This window comes from Lithobates pipiens, unplaced genomic scaffold (assembly GCF_037356315.1).
Source record: "Lithobates pipiens isolate NorthernLeopardFrog02 unplaced genomic scaffold, aLitPip1_a1.2 Scaffold_19, whole genome shotgun sequence".
NCBI classification, from domain to species: Eukaryota; Metazoa; Chordata; class Amphibia; order Anura; family Ranidae; genus Lithobates; species Lithobates pipiens.
Window position 1 is genome coordinate 286,587,207 of NW_027507764.1, and position 16,025 is coordinate 286,603,231.

Here is a 16,025-nt window from a genome sequence, read left to right on the forward strand (position 1 = left end):
TCCCCTTAATATCCATACCAGACCTGAAGGGTCTGGTTATGGATATTTAGGGGGAACCCCACGTCAAATTTTTTCTTAAATTTGAGGCAGGGTTCCCCTTAATATCCATACCAGACCTGAAGGGCCTGGTAATTGAATTTGGGGGACCCCCACGCTTTTTTTTTTTTATTTATTTATTTTTTTTTTTATCAATGACTTTCAATGAGTGTTCTCTGTATTACGGAGCCGACAATTCATTATAGCTGCGAGTGATTTTAAAGGACTTTTTTTCCTGCATAAATGACACTTTGTGCAGGGACAATTCTAAGCACGGGAAACATGCGCCCCTTCACAGGCATACTATAGACAACCCCCCCCCTACGAAATTTAAAGGAATATTACACTTTTATTGTTTCACTTTAATCATTATTAAAATCACTGCTCCCGAAAAAACGGCCGTTTTTAAAACTTTTTTTTGCATTGATACATGTCCCCTGGGGCAGGACCCGGGTCCCCAAACACTTTTTAGGACAGTATCTTGCAGAATCTTTTCTCTCTGTCAAATCTTTTTTCTCTGTCGAATATTTTCTCTATATAATCTTGGACTAATAGAGGTAAGGTTAGGCACATTCGAACACAGGTTCTATAGACACAGATTGTTGTCAGAGTCATGTCGAATCTCCTATTCTATATCGAACTGTTGTAACAATGAAAACGAAAATAAAGCATTTATTTATGTCGGATCTTTCGTTTTTCGGATTTTGTGCTTTCGTTATCGTTTGTCAAAACGAAAACGAAAATAGCTGAAATTCGGACGAAAATGCATTCGGACGAAAACGAATGCACATGTCTAGTGCCTAGTGCGTTGGCGTGTCTAAACTTGTCTAAACACCTCTAAATGCCTATGTGTGCATGGACACATAGGCTAACATGGGTCATTTAGAGGCAGCAAAGAAGAAAAAAAAACAGCAGGAAAAATGTCCAGTGTGCATGAGGCCTACGTATGGGTGTAACATATTGCCAAAGGTGAACTTATCTTTTAAAATCAACATTCATATTAAAATAATATAGAAATACAGAGTAAACTGATTTCATGGATAACCCCAAAGAGAAAAGAGGGTATATATAGATAACATTACTTGGTATCCCTATACTCTTCACTTGTGAGTCAAGGATGCCATGTTTATCTGTTTATCCCCTCTTTCCTCTTTTGTGTTATCTATTGATACAGAAAGCATATACTAAAAGCCACAGCTAGATGAATCAACATATCAATTGGGAAAATTAGCACATACCTTTCACCTCCGGGCGGTACTGTAAACCATCATCTTTCTTTCCAGCTGGGATTGTGTCATCAGTTGCTGAACAAAGAAAAGAAGTGTAAGTGCCAGTCATACCATGAAAACCTCTTTGTGATCTATCAAATTAGAATGTTAAATTGTCTGGAAACTTTATATAAGCAGATGTAGTAAAAAAGCTCAATGACACTGCATGCACATTCTGAATACTATAATTTGAAATTTGTTTGAAAATTGCTACTTTCCTCTTCAGCAGCTGAAATTACACGTGTTCTGTCTCTGGGGGAATGAGAGGAATGACATTTTGCAAAAAATTATTTAATTTCTTATGTGTATTTTAATGTTAAGGATAAACATAAGCATCTAACTGAGCTTGGATCTAATGTGAACACACGACTGGTGTTCTGTTAGCATGAAAATCTCAAAATAAAAAGCATGGACTTGTATTACTTTTTTAATCAATCATTCACTAATAAAAAAAAAAAAGGGGAGAATACATTCTCAATCTGATCAGTTTGTCAGGCAGTAATATGTCCTATCAAATCAGATTGTGTCCTGAACAGATCACAACTGCAAAAAAATAAAAGGGTCTAATTTCTAAAATTTGTCATGAATGGGACCCATCAAGTGTCACTCTTTGTTAAGCACAATCTATTCAGTGGGCTTGGTTTTATAAAGGTAAATCACACTGATGAAAAGCCATTTCCTGGGGTAACAAACTGCAACATATACATTGAACATGTGTGCACATTTTACCAGATTTTCTTAAAATTTTCAGGGTGATTCCTGCTTTTTTGCATCCTCTCTAATTATGTCCAGTGTATTGCAAAGAAAATTAAATTTCCATTGGAATGGAGTCCTGTTTTAAATATTTAAAGAGATTGCTAATATTGGCTTGCATTGCCCCGTGCAAAGCACAGTAAATGCATTTTTTTCCTAGAAAAAGTGATACTTTTTTAGATTTAATATGCCTTTCTCTGTGTTTCCTTTTTAAAGAAAGACATATGTTTTATAATTTATGTTTTACTGACTGGAATGATACCAGCTGATTGGAGAGAGGCAAATGTAGTATTTAAAAAGGGCCCAAAATCCATCCCTGGGAATTACAGACCAGTTAGCCTAACATCAATAGTATGCAAGCTCTTGGAGGGGATAAGGGACTAAGATTTTAGAAATGAAAACGGTATCATTAGCAGTCATCAGCATGGATTCATGAAGAATCGCTCTTGCCAAGCCAATTAACCTTCTATGAGGAGGTGAGTTGCCATCTAGATAAAGGAAGGCCCGCAGACGTGGTGTATCTGGATTTTGTAAAAGCATTTGACACAGTTCCTCATAAATGTTTACTGTACAAAATAAGGTCCGTTGGCATGGTCCATAAGGTAACTACACGGATTGAAAACTGGCTACAAGGGCAAGTTCAGAGGGTGGTGATAAATGGGAAGTACTCAGAATGGTCAGGGGTGGGTAGTGGGGTCCCCCAGGGTTCTGTGCTGGGACCAATTCTATTTAATTTGTTCATAAACGACCTGGAGGATAGGGTAAGGATAGGGTAAACAGTTCAATCTCTGTATTTGTGGACAATACTTAGCTAAGCAGGGCAATAACTTCTCCGCAGGATGTGAAACCTTGCAAAAAGATCTGAAAAAAAATAATGGGGTGGGCGACTACATGGCAAATGAGGTTTAACTGCTTGTAAAAGTATATATAACTTTCACATTAGTCCCTGACCTCAAGGAGCTTACAAACAAAGGTCACATTCATACATACACATGGGTCAGTTTAGACAGGTGTCAATTAAGCTACCACCATGTCTTTGGAGTGTGGATGGGAGTGTGTGATTCAAATCGATTACCCTAGTGCTGCCAGATAGAAGTGCTAAACACTTAGCCACCGTGCTGCCTGTATCACAGAACATGTAAACATGTCTTTTTAATTTCTATCTAAGCCGTGTACGACTATTATTACTATTATACGACTAAGCTGTTCTCTTACAGTTTACATGCAAGCATTTACAAAATGTTGTCAAGAATTTTACATTATGCTTAAACACAAAAAGATTTTTTTTAAAAAGCTCTTGATCTGCTAACATTCTATTGTTCTGTTACATGATTTTTTAATCTCTATGAAACCTAATCTGTGCATACAGGACTCAATCTGTAAAAAACATAATACTTAGGCTACTGGACACTAGTCAATACATCTGGAAAACTTCAAACTGAGCTTATCATACTAAAGGCAAGTCTACCTGTACAGCTTCCAAGGTGTTTGACGTCGATCTGTTCTTGTTTCAGGCAGGATGCCTCTCGAACCATACATGGGTTGGAGTAAGAATTTCCATCAGAGGCACAGACCGGGTTAAAATTATGTCCACTGCAATCTATATTACACACACACCTATTGGAGATATAAAAAAGGCAGACAATTCTATAATGCTGGAGAAATAAAGAGTGCAAAGCAAAGGAGAAACTAGGATCCTTTAGTACTGGATAAACATTTTATTTTATTTCCAAGCCTGTAAATTATTTGTGATTTTCAAATGTTTTCTTGCTTGATTAACCCAATTTTATGATTATGCCATATGCAGATGTATTGGTCCTCCCTCCAGTGGCTTAGTGGACTTACTAAGTGCAGTTTGTGCTCATTTTCCCCAGAGCGGTAAAGCTTTATTTTGTAAAGAATACCCAATTTGGTGTAAATAAAATAAAAATTAAAAAATAAAAAATAAAAGCATTTTTGCTTGCACATGACTGGATGATAGAGAGAGGCACAACTTTACCACATTTAAGGTTCCATCCACACTAGCTTAAAAAAAAGCTCCTAGCAGCTTCTAGAAGTAAATATTGTTATCCTATGTGTCCATGCACACTATTTTAGTCTAGAGGTGTTAGTTAACCACTTATGGACCACCAGCCATCATTAAACAGTGGCTCTTTGAAGTGGAATATCGTTATGGCAGCAGCTAGCTGCCATAACTCCGGTATCCACTTCTTCAGCGGGTAGTCTGCTTTCAGATAAAAGTGGTCTCAGCAGCAGATTCGTCACAAGATCACTATCGGTGGTGGGGGAGGCTCCCACCGTGCTCCAGTGCCCTCCGCTGCTTACCAGAGCTGCCGGCATCAGCAGAGGAGATCGGATCCTGTCCCCTGTTTGGCTGGCTGCCGAGTGAGGGGAAGATGGCCCCCACCTGGCTCCATATCATTGCGGGGGGAAGCAACCTTTAAAAAGTATCGCTCTTAAAGGGACTTTTTTTTTCAAACAACATTTTTTATGGTCTTTTTGACCCCAAATCTCATATTTAGGAAGTCTAATCATGCTTTTTTTTCTATTACAAGGGATGTTTACAAATTTCACATCATCTTTCACAATATAAAAAAAATTGGGCTAACTTTACTGTTGTCTTATTTTTTAATTCAAAAAAGTGTATTTTTTCCAAAAAAAGTGCACTTGTAAGACTGCTGTGCAAATACGATTTGACAGAAAGTGTGTTAGAAAAAAATATATATAATATCTGGGGGTTATTTTAACTTGTAAACAACAAGTTTGAAAAATAGGCCCAGTCCTTAAGTCGTTAAGCATCGGCATTTAGGAGCAAAAGAAAAAACGATTTTTTTGTTTTGTTTTTGGGAGCCAACATAAAAAAAATGCTCTTAAACAGCTGTTGCCCGCTTTTTTATTTTTTTTGTGGTTGCTTGTCGGTGTCCTTAACAACCAGTGAAAAGCTGTTTTTTAAGAAGCAGGCCAACAAACAACCTGCCGTGTGCTTAACAATGGATTGAATCATAAGCTGTCAGCAGGCCCCCGCAACCCTAGCCAGGGTGGGGGAAAGGGCCCTTGTTCCACCCTGCCCCAAAGCACACCCCTCCATGTTGAGGGCATGTGACCTGGTATGGTTTGGGGGGGTTGCATGAAAAAAAAAAGTGCTGATTCTCCCATCCACACATGCGAGTAGGATAACTTGTGTGCTATTGGTGCTATTGGGTTTTCTAGGCGGAGCCTTCCTCTGTCAGAAAAAAATAATCTGTATTGCTATAGCCAGTGACACTGATTGTTCAGGAAAAAAACGACAGGGTGGTTGCACTAAAGTTCATCGATAAACTGACTTCTGTACAACCAGGGTGCCCATACATGGACTGAAATTTAGCCAGCCCCTGCTGAAGCAGCTCAATCTTGTTCCATGTAAGGCCAGCTTTAGGCTTAGTTTGCATGGGGCGTACTACACCTGTGCAAGGGCCATGTTTACCCATACAGGGATCCACAGGTGTTCCGTGCATCCTCATGCAGGTCAATGGTGACATAACTTTTCCTTAACCTACCTTAGTATGCCCCATGAGAAGAAGACCTAATAGTAGCAAGACTATATTTAGATTAATAGGAGTAGGCTAGAAATAACTGAAATGCAATGTGTAAATATATATATATATATATATATATATATATATATATATATATATATATATATATATATATACCTAAATCCATGAGTATAATAAATAAATACAATGTTTAAAAGGAGGATTGTGTGTGAAGTGTAGTATTGGTGTATGAGCAGAGTTTAGTTTTCTGGAGCCTTCATGCTATCCCAGGGAGGGGAACAAAAAGAGGCTTAACAGAATTATATGGAGACAGTAGTTATAATAAATTATGTTTAGATACTGGATGCAATTTTGTGTTTCAAGAAATAACCGCCATACATGCTCTGTTATGGAATACAGCGAGTACATTTTTCTATCCAATCTACCTTGTATAACCCTCATTTTTCAACTTAAGTAGAACACAAGCAAAATAATCACAGCCATATATTTATACCTTATGGAATATATGGTCTGGTGCTTCAGCGTTCGGCTTAATAAGTTGTTTGCTGATAGTAATTTCTCTTAGCTCAGTGAGGATATTTCAGACCTTCTTTTCAGTGCATTGATGTCAGAATGAGCTACTTCAAGGTCCTAACCCTCTGAACAAACACAACACTGCAAAACCATTACTGCAGAGGAAACATCAAGCTAACATGGAATGCCATTAGATGAGTATTCAGAATTTACAGACTCTCTTGAAAAATGTGTGATGAACCAGTGGAGGCTTGGGGCTACCTAACTTCGCTTCTTACTACTTTGCAGATCAACTATCGATACTCCCTAAATATCATTCAACAGAAGGCATACCTTCTCTATTGATTGTGACCCCATATCAGTGGCCAATCTACTATGGATTCAGCCAAAGGACAGATCGCATCTGACTAATCCTATCACAAAACATTCATTGGTTATCTGGGATAGATTTGGTAGTTCATGTAAATTACAATCAGTACATAATCCACTTCTTTCCTTTCTAGGGAATCCAGCTTTTTATCCTGCATGGACATTTCCAAAATCTTTTTCAGCATGGTCTTCTACTAATCTGACTAGATTCTTCAAGCTATTATCCTCAAATACCTTTCAAACATTCCCTATGCTATGTACGAACTACGGGCTCTCAAACAATGAGATATTTCGATATCTACAAATTAAAAATTTCTATATGCCTCTTATTGGGTCAGGTTTAGCACTTAGTCAGATGTCTAAATTTGAACATATTTGTATAAGTGACCCACATGTTAAAGGTTTAATTTCATATGTGTACCAAACCCTTATTACTACCCCTAATGAGGTACTTCCATCATATTCTGTTAAATGGGCACAGGATTTGGGTTGAATATTTAACAACAATGACTGGTCCAACATTTGGTTAGCTACTAAATCATCATCTCCCAACTGTTATGCTTTGGAAACTAACTTTAAAGTTCTGGCACGATGGTACCTAGTACCAGCAAGGATTGCAAAATTTTCTCCATCTTACCCTAATCATTGTTTTAGAGGTTGCTCCTCTCCTGGTACTTATTTTCATATATGGTGGGATTGTCCGGTGGCGCAAGAATTTTGGAATAACATATTTGCAATGGCCTCTAAAGCTTTAGATATCTATATTGCTCCAGACCCAGCTATTGCCCTTTTAAATCTCAAATCAGACTCACTCACACGGACACAATTCAAACTACTTGTTTATATTAATACGGCAGCTAAACAAACCATAGCTAAGGCATGGAAAACCAAAAATGTAATTGTGGCGGAAGCCAAACACAGACTGAACAAAGCTCTCATTTTCGATAAAATGACAGCTATTGAAAACAATAATATTAGTAAATTTCACATGATTTGGCAACCATGGGTTAAACATTTCTTTCCTTCTGATTTTGACCAGTCATTGCTGTTCCCACAATAAAATCCTTGTGTATTGCTGTTGTGCTATTGATTTATGTCATGTACCAGGTCCCTTACCTCAAGAGTTTTCATCTCATCCCTTTTCTTCTCTCTTTTCCTCCTATTCTTCTTTTGTTCTTTTATTTATGTTTTATATTTCAAAAGTTGGTTTATTTCTCATCAACATAGAGAATCAATCTCTCTTTTAGAGGGTCTATTCTTCAAAACTTTCTTTAAATACTGTTTGTGCTGAGCTAAAGTTAACCAGGAAAAGAGTTTTACTTTTTAATTATATCTGCCCCCACCTGTTCACAGCTTGAACCCATTTGGGGTGGACAGGTGGTGTGGAGGCATATTTCATTAATTCTCTCATATAGTTCGTTCCTAATTTAGTTCAGTACTTATAATATTATAGTATACAATCTCTATGTTACTTATACTTTCACTTATAACATACCTAATCTATGTGATCAATACCGGATTATAACTATATTGTTAATTTATGATACTCATGATATGATGATCTTTATGATCTGTAAACTTCCCTTTTTTTTTTTCTCTTGAAATGCAATAAAAAGATTTAACAAGGAAAAATGTGTGATGAAAATAAATTGCATAGGGCTATTGATAAATAAAATTAGCAAATGAGCAAGTTTAAGTGAGGGGTAAGTGTCATTATCAACAGAATAACCCCATCCCAATTAGGGTCAATTGCCTAATGACAAGCAAGGATGGGATGAGCCTCCTCAATCAATCATACCACAAGCTTGTGAGATAACTTTTGCTTATATTGAGGTACTTTGATGGGTTTGTAATGAACAATGTTGTGCTGGCACTAGGGAAAAGAAGGCAGACAACTGAATAGCTAACTAACTGCATAGGAATGTCAGGCTCCAGGTCTGAACCTGGAACTTTTACAGTATCTGGTGATGTCTCTTCTTGCTGAGCCCCCTGAGTGAGATGCTAGACAGAATACTGTCTGATTCATTGGACAATCCTGCCTGGTGCCCCTTTTCTGCTGAAATTTTAACTTTGCTACCCCTATGAACTTCCTATCTAAGCCATGCCTTTGCACTTCCTTTTTGACAGATTGTTGTGCTCTTTCCAGCCAATATCTTGCTTTTGACCCTCATGCTGCTGTTCGGATCTCCGCTACCACTCGTTACCAACTGTTGGCTTGTTCCTCCACTATGCTTCTGCTTAATCCCAGACTGCAACCACTTGTTACAGATCTTTGGCTTGTTTACTGACTACACTTCTGCTTGATTCCTACCTGCTTTATCTGCTACTGGACCCCAGCTTGCTCACCTCCTATTGAGCAGTGTTAATTTTGGCAGCGAATTTCAATTTAGTCTTCGTCTTTTGACTAAAATGGCATTTTCATTTTAGTCCCATATTAGTCTTCTGTAATTGTTTTAGTTTTAGTCATATTTATGACTAAATCTCCAGTACATTTTAGTCGACTAAAATCTCCAGCACATTTTAGTCAACTAAAATCATTTTATAAAAAATAAAAATAAACTGCGCTCAGGAAAAAATGAAGCTATTAAAAAGGAATATAAAGAATATTAAAACATAAGAAAAATAAAGGCTGCAGCTCTAAGTGGGATACACACACTAGAATAAATATAAGAAAATTAGAAAAGCTGCGCCAATATTGCGCTATTCGATATTACAAAACCACACAGAGAAATATAAATAGGGAATTGATAGCCCACACAGAAGATGAATATATATTACCTAACAAATATACTGTATGTTACCTAAAAAATATTTTACATTAAAATTACACAAATACAGCTGCATGAAATTGTGAAAGAAGTAAAAATAACATATAGCAGCTTGCAAAGAGCCGGGACAGGAAAATAAAGTCCAGGTTGTCCGTGCTTATCAAGTCACCGCGGTGGATCCAAACACAACTGTAAACGAGTGCCCGTCACCAGAATATTGATGCGCTTACCAGATGTAGGTTAAATAATAGCCTCAGTATAATTTAGCCAAGATAGATTATGATCTCATCACGATTCCACTATTGCCGGTGAATGGCAGCATCACAGCACTAAAAAACTCTGACAGTCAGCAATCAGGTGTATCTCCAGCGTCAACCCCAGAAAGAAAAAAATGCCTCCATAGCGTAAAACCATTCACATAGTTTATTAAAGATTAAAATAACGCACTTACATACGAACTTCTTAAAACAGCATCAAATCGTAACAGCCGGCCGGCATTCAAAAAAGCGTCCCGTCCTCCCCTCGTAGAGCGTGGTGGCGTCACTGCGTACCTTCCCAGACGCGTTTCGTCATAGGTGATGTTATCAATTGATACCAAGACGTCACGCAGGGAAATGAATCAGAGCAGAGCAGAGCAGAGCAGAGCGAGAGAGCTTTGTTGCCTTAGTAATGGCAATCGAGATCGAGGCTTGGTTATGATGCTACGGCGCATGCGCGAGATTTATTGAGGGAGTCTAACTAAGGGCGGAAATGACGTCCACAAAGGAGAGGAAAATCAGAGTAGCAATGGCGCGGGCAATACCCGGAAGACACCGCTTTTTCAAACTAAAAAAAAGGTATTTATAACGCTCGTTTTGGGACAAAAGATAGATGTTATGAATGCTAATGTTCATTCTAATACAAATAGTTGAAAATAACGATTTGTTTGGTATGGTTTACTTCCTCTTTAATTCATTTAAGTACTTAATTTCATGCTTGCAGACATTTCAAATCAACCAGCTCACAAAGTGGGGTCAGTGATTATAAGAATCATATAAAACCAATTTTACACTTGGATTGGATGCATACTCCCGGACACTAATAAACCCAGATGCTTAATTCATTGTTAACTTAATTCAGTCAACACTAAACAATAAGCGAACAAACACATTCAAAGAAAAGGGCGTATCATATTTGTGATTCAATAACGGGTTCTACTGCTTGTATTTAAACATACAAAATATGCATACCATGCATGACTGATAAGATTACCTTTCACCTTATTGTTTCCTATATAGTTAGGCCTCATGCACACTGGACATTTTTGGATGTCTTTACAGCTGCTGTTTTTGGCTTCAGACATTTTTTTCTACATTCAATAAACGTGTCAACATGTTATCCTATGTGTCCATGCACACATAGGCTGTTATCAACTGTTTTTGGCTGGGGCGTTTTTTGGCTGTAAAAAAACTCCAAAACTATTGGTTCTGAGAGAAGTTTTTCAGGTGTAACGTCGAAAAACGCAGATATATACGTGGCTCATCAGCATTTTTTAACATTTTTGACCCCATTGAACAAAAATAATTAAAAACGCTAATGCCACATACACACGGTCGGATTTTCCGTCAGAAAATGTTCGATGGGAGCTTTTTGTCAGAAATTCCGACTGTGTGTAGGCTCCATCGGACATTTTCCATCGGAATTTCCAACACAAAATTTGAGATCTGGAGCTCAAATTTTCCAACAACAAAATCCGTTGTCGGAATTTCCGATCGTGTGCACACAGTTCTGATCCACAAAGTTCCATGCATGCTCGGAATCAAGCAGAAGAGCCGCACTGGCTATCGAACTTTAATTTTCTCCGCTCTTTGTACGTCACCACGTTCTTGATGTTTGGAATTGTGTGACCATGCGTATGCAAGAGAAGTTGAGCCAACATCCATCAGAAAAAAATCCCACTGATTCTGTTGTCGGAATGTGTCCTGTGTACGCGGCATTACACTAAAAACACTGAAAACCGCTAAAAAACTTTATTGCTAAAACCTTGAAAAGCATTGAAAACTCACTGCAAAGCTATTGGCATTTTTATAACGTTATTAAAATGTCCAGTGTGCATGAGACCCTAATATTATTACTGCACATTTAAGTTTATTACTGTGCCTAAAAATGGCGCTGGGGAAAATTTGCTGGCTTTTCCTGTTTGCTTTTAGTTTTTCTTTAGCGAAAACAAATCTCTGTTTAATTTGCTTGATAAAAACACAGGGATGTATTTGGTTATTTATAAAAGAAATTCAGCAAAGCTGCATTGGCTTTGGTATGGCTGGTTTCAATAGCAATGCTGTTTACATAGTGTGCAGACTCCTACAACCTGCTAGGCTCAACAATGAATATTAATAGGACTGGCAGATATGAACAAAGCTGAAGGTTGAGTATCTGGTCATACAGCAGTTTTAATAATGAAAGGCCAACAGGATCAATTAGGAAAAGGCATTAAAAACTAAATTGTGAAGCCAATGGTGTGCATTTACTTTTGATTTTACTTGAGAGTTTTTTCATTTGGCAGATAAAATAATGTAAATGTCATGGTTGTGACACTGTGTACAGAAATATCAACCGTTTATTAGGGCAATGTGAAGACTGTGTACAAAGATGTGCCCCGAGGACTGTGGATTGCAAACATCTTCAAAATCAGGCTACAAGTAGAACTTAAAAAGCAGGTCTTGGATGTGGATTTGGGTGTAGCTTTACAGGAACAGAGCCATTCAAGATGTCTTCTGTGTACAGCAGACACAACCAGGTCAATATGGGAGAAAGAGTGGCTCATTATATGTTACTCTAAATCCTGCCAAAAATTATACCCTTCTCTGTCAGCTTACACATTTTGAATCAGATATACTGTATTTCTATGTAAAGCAGTAGATCGCCAACATTTTTGTTACTACTACTACTACTACTACAGAGGGATTTGCACCTTTTGCTGGGCTTTTAAAAAAGTCTTTTTTTTTTAGCTTTTAAATTCTATTGTCTTAATATAATTAGTGACTGGTCCTTGAAATTTGGCCAGTTCAGCAGGGGCCAGCCAAATGTCAATCCATATATGCGTAGGGTGGCTTTACAGGTGTCAATCTACCGACTGACTTCTATACAACCAGCCTGTCAGATTTTGTCCACTCGATCAGCGCCATGGTCTATAGTTGGCAGTGCTCACCAGTGTATTTTAATGGTGGGAAAGCCTCGTCGTGGTGGGAGGATTCCCCATCCTCTTCAAATGTGTGGATGGGGGATTCATTTCTTTTTTGCTCAGATCTAGGTTTTTTTTTTTTTTTTTTATTCTTTATTTATGGATTGCAGGCAATACAGAAACATACTGATCAAAACATGTTACTCCTCTTTCCTTGGTACCAATTAATACACATATTACAGTAAACAGATCAATTGGTAAAATAGTATGTGATAGCATTATCACTGTGAGTAACCTACAGCTACGACACCGGCTCTCCCAACCAGCTGGCTGCCCAGCGGTATATTGACGTCTGAGTCCCTCTCCGAGACAGGGCCCCGTCCGGCTGTCCCGGAGAGGTCCCTTGCGGCGCTGCACCTTGTCACCAATGGGGAGAACCCTGGGCCGTATCATCTTAAGAGTTGCCATTCCTCGATAGGGAAGATGAGGAAATATTGTGGCCAAACCTTGACAATCACTAGTTTTTTACTAAGTTGAGGGGAAGGGGAAGATCGGGGGGAGGGGAAGGGGAAAAACGGGGAGGGGAGGGGAATGAGTGGGGAAGAGCAGAGCAAGAGGAGAAAAACAGTGGGGAAGGGGTGGGGGGGTAAGGTGGACCAGAGCGGTCTATGTAAGGCGGGATGGAGGGGAGACTCCGGTGGTTCCCGCTAGCCGGGTCTTCCCTTCACTTCCCACCATGGGACTCACCGATAAGTCTTATATTCAGCAGAAAACCTGAAAAGATTCCAGGGCAACCAGCGGGCGTCGTGATCCTCCTCCCTGTCCCCTATGGCCGCCGTCAGCTGCTCCATACGATAGATGTCACTAATCCTCGCGAACCAATGTGTTACTGCCGGTGAGGACTGTTGCTTCCACATGCTAGGTATGCATGCCCTGGCCGCACTCAGAAGGTGTTTCAATAGGGATTTACGGTATCGTTTCCCAGACATAGGAGTCAGGTTAAGGAAAATTGCAGCTGGGTTATCCCGAAGGTCAACCGAGGTGAGGTCATAAGTGATCCTTAGGACTTGTCTCCAAAACTGAGTTAACTGCGGGCATTCCCAAAAGATATGAATCAACGTACCCGCTTGCGTACCACATCGCCAGTACATGGGGCTGTGTCCCGGGAACATGGCAGCTAGGACCGTGGGGGTCCTGTACCAGCGAGTCAAAATTTTGTAAGTGATTTCTTGATACTTGCTGCACAAGGAAGACTTGTGAGCAAAAAGGAGTGCACGGTTCTTTTGGTCCGTCGAAAATTTAACACAGAGGTCTCTCTCCCACTTTCTAATGAATGACGGGTCCCCCTGTTAGGAATGCTCCAAGAGGATGCCATACAATTGTGATAGAGAACCGCATATCGGACCCTCTCCCACGCACATTTCCTCAAACTGGGTTAAGGCTCTACGGAAGCGGCCACTGTGTGGCAATGATTTGAGGAAGTGGGAAAGTTGGGCCAATTTCCACCTGCCTAACACAGTGTTACCTAGCGTCCCATATAAGACCGAGGGGTCCCTCCAGTCCCCTGATCCCAAAAAGTGGGAGGCCCGAGCTAGGTCCTTGTCTTGATGGATTCGGAAGGATTTGTCGAATGTGCCTGGCACAAAGTGAGGATGTCCCACTATGGGGGTCAAGGGCGAGGGAAAACCAGGCACTCCCGCCAGTTTGAAATATCTATCTAGTTCCCGTAGCGTGGGCTCAATAAGGGGATGGACACGAGTCCTCTCGGGCAGGCTAGTCCCACTCCAAGGCAAACCCTCAATGGGGCACGAGACCGATTCCCGCTCAAGTCGGACCCAAAGCTTACCCGCCCCGTGTCTGCACCAATCTACCGTCCTACTCATGTGACCCGCCATATAGTATAATGGGGGGTCCGGAAGCCCCACCCCCCCGTGCTTCGAACGTTGGAGCAACGTCCGGCTTAGTCTCGATGGTCTATTTCGTCACACGTATTTAGTAAACATGGATCGCAGCACTCTAAAAAAAGATTGGGGGATCTTTACAGGTAGGGCTTGCAAAAGGTATAATAACCTTGGCATTACGTTCATCTTGAGTACATTACACCTACCAAACCAGGAGGTTGCCAAATTTGACCACCTTTCCAGGTCCATGGTGAACATCTGTAAAAGGGGTTGAAAGTTCAGCCGAAATATAATGTTTGGATCCGGGGGGATCTTGGAGCCTAAGTACTGGATAGCTTGGGTCGCCCAGCGGAAGGGGAAATTTTTGCTCGTGTGGGCCTGGGTGGTGGAGGATAATGAGACGTTAAGAGCCTCCAATTTTTGTAGATTAATCTTGAAATTTGAAAGCTTTCCGTAACGTCTTATTTCCGATAAGAGTACCGGTAGCGAAGTGTGAGGGTCGGAAATGTAAAACAATAGGTCGTCTGCAAAGGCAGCAACCTTGTGGTGGTATGATAGCGTTTCTAACCCCTTGATGTCGGCGTTAAGTCTAATGTGTTGAAGGAGAGGTTCCAGGGAAAGAACGAATAGAAGGGGGGACAGCGGACACCCCTGCCTTGTACCATTACTAATTGTAAAGCGAGCTGAGGAGGCTCCGTTAACTCCAACCACCGCTGAGGGGGACGAGTAAAGGGCCGCTATCCAGGAAATCATAGGAGGCGGCACACCTAGGTGTCTCAGGGTGGCCAGGAGAAAAGGCCAGCTCACCCTGTCAAACGCCTTTTCGGCATCCACTGATAAACACATAAGCGGTACTTTAAGGCGCTTGGCGCTGGCTATTACGTCAATAGTTCTCGTTGTGCTGTCCCTGGCCTCTCTACCGTGGATGAAACCCACTTGATCTAGGGGTACCAGTCGCTGAAGGACAGGTGCAAGCCTCTCTGCTAGTATTTTTGTAAACAACTTGAGGTCACAATTCAGTAGTGAGATGGGCCTGTAACTCGAGCAGAGCAGCGGGTCCTTCTCCGGTTTAGGTATGACCGAAATACTGGCCTGCAGGAGGTCCGGCGGGACATTCTGGCCTTCCAGTATGGCATTGAAAGCAGCGATAAACGGTGTGGCTAGCAGGCATTGGAATGTTTTATAATAAGGGACGGTAAACCCATCCGGGCCAGGCGCCTTGCCCTTGGGTGAGCCTGCCAAGGCAGCTGAGAATTCCTCAGGGGAGATCGGTTGTGATAGTGTCTCCACTTCGTCCTCTGTCAGGGAGGGTAGGCTCGCTGACGCAAAGTAAGATTCAATGGCTGCATAGTGGTTTTGGGGGTGGTCTCCCGACGGTTGGGGGTGCAAATTGTACAGTTCCTCATAGAAGGAACGGAAATGTTCTGCGATTCCCTTTGAGTCATGGATTTTGGATCCTGTAGCGGAAGAGATGGCCGGGATATAAGACGCATTACACCTACTACACTTGTCTCCGAATTCATAATACGTTCTACGGGTCCACAAGAGTTTGGTTTTGGCTTGGAAGAGGGAGTATTCCCTAATTTTTTCTCTAAGGTCTCTAAGGTCTCTAGGGCGCTGTCGGGATGGGACTTGTGTCATTGCTCGCACACATGTAGCTTGGAGATAAGCTCCGTGAGGGCCTTAGACCTGGCTGCCTTGAGTCTATGTCGATGTTTAAT

At 40.6% G+C, this 16,025-nt stretch overlaps 1 protein-coding gene across 1 annotated transcript in view; it reads right to left on the reverse strand.

Moving 5' to 3' along the window:
• TMEFF1 (transmembrane protein with EGF like and two follistatin like domains 1) overlaps positions 1-16,025 on the reverse strand; it is a 382,225-nt gene that overhangs the window by 46,800 nt on the left and 319,400 nt on the right. The window contains exons 6-7 of the mRNA XM_077491996.1: positions 3,526-3,674; positions 1,275-1,340 (exon numbers count right to left, since the gene is read on the reverse strand). Coding sequence (XP_077348122.1) covers positions 1,275-1,340; positions 3,526-3,674 — 215 coding nt within the window. The remainder of the gene's footprint in view (positions 1-1,274; positions 1,341-3,525; positions 3,675-16,025) is intronic.